This window comes from Trachymyrmex cornetzi, unplaced genomic scaffold, assembly GCF_001594075.2.
Source record: "Trachymyrmex cornetzi isolate Tcor2-1 unplaced genomic scaffold, Tcor1.1 scaffold1217, whole genome shotgun sequence".
Taxonomy (NCBI): domain Eukaryota; kingdom Metazoa; phylum Arthropoda; class Insecta; order Hymenoptera; family Formicidae; genus Trachymyrmex; species Trachymyrmex cornetzi.
The window spans coordinates 14711-20764 of NW_017295781.1; the positions used below are offsets into that span (position 1 = coordinate 14711).

Below are 6054 nucleotides of genomic sequence, written 5' to 3' on the forward strand. Positions count from 1 at the left end.
CCGCCGCTAAACTAAGAAGATTGAAGGGAGAAGAGAGAAGATTGAAGAGAGAACAAACAGTGGGGGAAGGAGTAAAAATGGTGGACGCGAATATCTTCGCAGACTTCGTTTCTAGTGCTCAAATAAGAATGGACTGAATACTGCTCATTATTATCTCAATTCTTGAGGCACGTTTTTTTTCTTGTGAGATCGTATTTTTACGCGAAAACGCATCAAATGAGTATATTTTTATCAAAATTTGAGTTGGAAGGGATATTTCCTCAATTAACATTTACCTCCATTGGCTTAAATTTTGGTTCCACGCCGTATTAAGTTAGTACGATTTCTTGTTGAAATTCACTTGAATTTTATAATATGCAGGTAAGTGGTCATTCAAACATGCAATTATTTTTAAATTAACAATATCAATTTTGAACATAGATGTAAAAGCATGTGCATACGTATGTACATATATTCGATTTAGTAATTCTTTACAAAAATTTACACAACTTGGATGTCCTTGACATATGTTATTAATGATCCTGAGTAACTTTGCCTTAACAATTATGTTGTTATCTCTTATAATTTTGCTGATATTTTGAGTTGAAATGTAATTTTAGTAAATTTTAACCTCACAGAATAAATTTGTATAACTACAGTACCACACTAAACACCTTAAAAATCAATAGTTAGACTTATTTGATGCGTTTTTGCATGAAACGAAAGAATCTAGTAAAAAAAGTCGCTTTGCCCCGTAAACCGAGATATTAAGCGTTAAAGTTAATAACTATTGAGGTTAGGAAATCTGTTATTGCCACAAAATACTGCGATGCAAGCATGCATTGTGCTGATTGTACATGGGTTTCGACTTTCCATGCGAAGTGACTTCCATTCCACCTCCCTGTTTAAGGGGTGCATGACTTTTATAATTGTACTGTTGCACATGGGTTCTGAGTTTCCATGAAAGTCGAAACCCATGTGCAACAATACAATTATAGACCTCGTTTCGCTTCTGTGACAGATTTCCTAACTTCAATAGCCGCCAACTTTAGCGCTTAATATTTCGGTTCGCGGGGCAGAGCGACGCTTATTTCTGACAGATTCTTTCGTTTTATGAAAAGATGCATTGGATAAGCCTAATTTTATTGATTTTGTAAGTGCTCAGTAGTAAACTGTATAATTACCGGAATTTGATTTTGATCTTGACATATGTTGTCAAGGCTATGATCCTGAGTGACCTTCAGAAGATATTAGCTCGTCGCTCGTTGTTTATTAAAAAGTTATTAAATAAAAAATTATTACAATCAAAGTTAATAAGCTTGCGCTGGGATTACACATGTGTATGCTCTCTGGTTACATGCACATGCATTTTATGTATTAAGGTTCTTCAGTAAATCGAGTTACCATAGAAATGTCTAATTTTTTATATAATGAGATTGAAGTACCATAATTAACGTGTGCAAATTTCTATTGTAGGTTAACAATAAAATAAGAAAAATGTTAAAAATGTTAAACCTTTCACATATTTAGTGACAGATAAGACTCACAGATGCTTCTTTGCACACAAATTTTACCATAGACTTTTCTCAAAAACGAGATCATAATAGTTTAAAGAATTACGATTTTAATGGTCACAAAAAAGTAATAGGTCGATGGCCATTCTGGAAAGATATTTACGTGCATAAACTTGCATATAAATTTAACTTTGAAAAGTAAACATAATCTCATCTTGTTTTGTTCGATGAAGCTTGATCTAATATTGTATGTTCCTATCCTATTTCATTAAGATATACATGTAGTTTTAATATCATCCAAATTATATTTGTAATTTTGAGTGGGCCCTTATGAGGCATCTCAAATTTTCGGCACTTTACTAAAAAAAGAACCAATTTAAATCTTTGCCTTACTAAATAAATGAGTCTGCAATATACTAAAAATAATAGGTATCAAAAAGATTACACAGACCCTTTAAAAAACACAAATGTTCTTATTCTATAATATAATTTAAACTATAGCAGAGGATAGTTTGTGATTCAACATTTACACCTATCTACTTCCTACCTTACATAAGGATCTAATTAATCTTTTCGGTTTCTATCATTTTTAGTATATTGTAAATTAATTCATTTATATAGTAATACAAATGTTTAATATATAAAACTTAATGCATGGATGTGTGACTACACTCTACAACATGCCTCTGTTGAAAAAAATGTCACAAAGTTAGATAATGAGAAATCATGTAATTAAGATAAACGTAACAGATTGTTCCAAATCAGTATATGATTTTTTTAAATCACAATTTGAAAAATTACATAAATTAGAAATAATTTCATCCATCATGTGATTTCATAGTTATTGAATTTAAAAAAATTAAATCATAGAAATAGAAGAAAAAATATGTTATGTAATTTTTCAAATTACGTACTGATTTGAAACAATTTGTTAAGTAATTTACTTGTTTTAATTACATGACATTTCGTTATGTAACTTTGCAACATGATTTTTTTCAGTAGGGACTTCAGTAGAGATTTTACATTGGTCTACAACTTTCACGTAAATCGAAAATTAATTAAATATCTCAGAACCTATGACAGACTGTCACCTAATTGTTAAAGCAAAGTTGCTCAAGATCATGGTCCGGACAACATATGTCAAAAGATTAAGGTCGTCTAAGTTTGTTCTCCATGATTAAAATCTTTTACTGAAATTACACTTTAACTGTAAATATCTCAAAAATTAGATAATAAGAGATCACCACTTAATTGTTAAGACAAAGTTATTCTGGATTATGACTTTGACAACATATGTATATTAAAGTGATGATCACCTGAGCTTGTATAAGCTTTGTGTAAATTAAAAAAAAAATTATCCTCAATTTTACACATGATACAATTGAGAATAAACATTTTTTTTTGGATTTCATTAATATGTGTGTTTTTATATCATTTTTAACGTTTGATATTGTTTTCCTTTTTTATTATTGAATTTTATTAAATTTAATCAAATTTTCACATATCAATAATTATCTTAATAATTATTTAGGAACAGAATATCCCGATCGACATTAACGCTGGAAAGTTACTTGATTGGCTGATTAATCGGAGGCACTGCAAGAAGGATTGGCACATGAATATTTTGCCCATTAGACAGAAAATTAATAATGCGATACAGAATATGCCTGCTCATGATGGCATTGCCTCATTGTTGTCTGGTGCCTGTAAGCTATGAATCATTATAGTTCTATCTCATGATTTTTACAAACATATAGTTGCAGACTTCTGACTATTTTGTTTTTTTTATCTTGTCTTTTTTAGATATAAATTATTTTTACTGTGTGAAAATTGTGAAAATTTTGAAGGAAACAGAAGCCGATACAAAAAATTTATTTGGGCGTTATGGCTCACAAAGGATGAAAGATTGGCAGGAAATTTTGAGATTGTATGAAAAAGAAAATGTATACCTTGCCGAAGTCGCGCAAATGCTTATGAGAAATGTCAATTATGAGGTTCCCAGTATTAAGAAGCAGATACAGAAGTTAGAACAATTGTTAGCTGTAAATTGATTTATATATTCTGTAATGTTATCTTTACTTATTAGCATATAATAAATGTATATAAAACTATATTGTCAGGAATTGGAAAAGAAAGAAGCAGAATATAAGAAATCGGAAAATATTGCACATATGGAATACAACATACTATGCAAACAATTAGGTGTAACTGGTTATAATACGGTTAGACGAGAGTTAATGGATAAGGTAAAAGAATTGCCAGAAATTTATCAGAAAGTAGCGGAGAAAACAAAGCGCTTGGACAAGGTTGTAGAGTTTTATAGTGCATTTGTTGAATTCACTTTTGACCAGCAATATAACAGTGATTGTGTATCGATGATTAAATACATTATTGGTATGTTTGCATAATAATTTCAAGAATTTATTATTATACTTAAATAAGAAACACGTATGATAGTGTTATATTGTTTTTTTTTTTTTTTTAGGAAAGGGAAACACAACAATGTTTGAATATACATATGGAGAAGTACCAGCGTCAATAATTGAGCCGCCATTGAATATTAAAGTGGATGAAGATGAAAGTAATAAGCAGTCTAGCGTGGATGCTAATGTATGAGATTTTTTGTGATATTTATAACAAAAGTAGAGATTGTTATTATTTCGAGCATTCTCAACAGACCATTGATTTCGGTAACTTGGATTTGGATGGAGAAATTGATTTCGGTGAAAAAATTGATTTGGACACAGGAGGTGATATTGATTGGGGAGACGACGGTGCAGAACAATCTATCATGGAAATTGATCATAATATCTCTTTGGAGGAATCGGGTATAGTTGTGGAAACAGTAGATCATGAAGGTGGCATGGCTACAGGGTCTGAAGCATATACGATATTAGATAATCCAACAACGAGATCCGAATTTATCAATCAACTGTTTGAAGTATAAAATATATATATATATATATATATATATATATACAAAAAAAAGGCATTTATGAAGTTACGTATATACGAATTTAAAGGCGACGATAAGAATAACCTTCTCAGCTTTAATCAGATGCAGAATGCTTCATCTATTCTGCAACTTTCTACCACAGAGACCACTCAAAACATGCTGTATAACATTCAAGTTATCCTGTCTGAGATGTTGCATAACAATGTTCAGCATTTACATAACATTAAACATTATCCAAAGTATAATTAATTAAATATAGTATACGGGATGTTTGATAAATAACGATAAAACTCTTGCATAGGGATAGAGCGGATTAAATTGAGTCAAAAAGTCCTTTACTACTTTGCAATTTTTGCAATAATTAATAAGATATCAATTACTAAAAATAACCAAATACTGATTTTTAATAATTTTTTAATTAAGAATTTTTGTTTAATTTTTTATCAACTTTTTAGTACCGCATTTTCTTATCGACAACTATTTTTTCAACATGAGAAAATGTGGTAGGGAGACCGGGGACAAAAGTAACATTTTGATTTTGAAGTGTTATAACAGTTAAAATATAATATTTATATTAAAAAAAAGTATATATCTTTAGATGTAGAATTTATTTAGCTACAAAATTTTCTTTGATTCAATTTTTCAATGTAACTAGAAAAAAAGTTATGTTTGTTTAAAGACTATGAGGAATTTTGTTACAACCGTCCCAACCCCTGAGACGATTGTAACAATAGAGAGGGACAATTGTACCATACTATTTATAAATAAAATAATGGTTATTTCATTGGTTTTATTAATAAAAATACATAATAAAGAAAGGCTCAAATAATTCAAATAAAACAAAATAAATCAGAAGAGCTACGAGTCAAAACAAAACAAATTTTAATGTATATATACAGTTGACATTAAGTAAAATAAAAATAAAAACAAAAAAATATGTCTACATCAAACTAAAAATATGTCTACATCAACTAACATTTCGACCACCTTCATTTTCAAAGTTATAAACAAGTATGTATATGAAAGCGGTTGATTACAATAGATTAACATAGATCACTAATTATAGATTACAATGAAAATTATTAAAAATAGACCTTCGTTGTTCAGGCCTGATTTCAGTTATATATAGTCGACGGAAGGTAGATCCTGGATTTACGCCAAACATTCAAATATCGCCGAGTATCCAACTATGAATAGATGTTGTCAACAAATAAATCCTGGATACGCCATGGTTCGATTACAAAAAGTATTCGCCAAATATAAAAAAGTCGCTGATAATGCTATTAAGTAAACCGAAATAACAGTCCTTACAAAATCCAGATTCTGCAGTATAAAATTGAATAACTGACCCCAGGCATCGATGTTACTATTGTCCTCTAATAGTATTTTATGATTTATAGTAATTTTTAAAATAAAAATCTAGATAAAAATCAACTTAAGTGAAAAACATCACACAGATAACACAGGCCTGCATGGTTTTGTTGATTGGGATTTAACTATGTTTTCTTACGTAATTTTTCGCGCTGAATCCGAATCCGGCGGCAGAATTGCTCTATCACGTCAGGTTTTTGAGAAAAGTGAGGTTAAAGGTGTCAAAATTGACGT

At 29.9% G+C, this 6054-nt stretch overlaps 1 protein-coding gene across 2 annotated transcripts in view; it reads left to right on the top strand.

Moving 5' to 3' along the window:
- The first annotated feature begins 82 nt into the window (after positions 1-82).
- LOC108768229 (CDK5 regulatory subunit-associated protein 3) overlaps positions 83-6054 on the top strand; it is an 8207-nt gene continuing 2235 nt past the window's right edge. Inside the window, exons 1-7 of one of the 2 annotated variants that reach the window (XM_018518591.1) lie at positions 83-360; positions 3025-3199; positions 3297-3535; positions 3614-3887; positions 3979-4103; positions 4171-4436; positions 4479-4688. In XM_018518591.1, coding sequence (XP_018374093.1) covers positions 355-360; positions 3025-3199; positions 3297-3535; positions 3614-3887; positions 3979-4103; positions 4171-4436; positions 4479-4688 — 1295 coding nt within the window. In that variant the 5' untranslated portion in view covers positions 83-354. Of the gene's footprint in view, positions 361-3024; positions 3200-3296; positions 3536-3613; positions 3888-3978; positions 4104-4170; positions 4437-4478; positions 4689-6054 lie in introns of those variants that run through there. The other variant, XM_018518600.1, reaches the window with a different exon arrangement.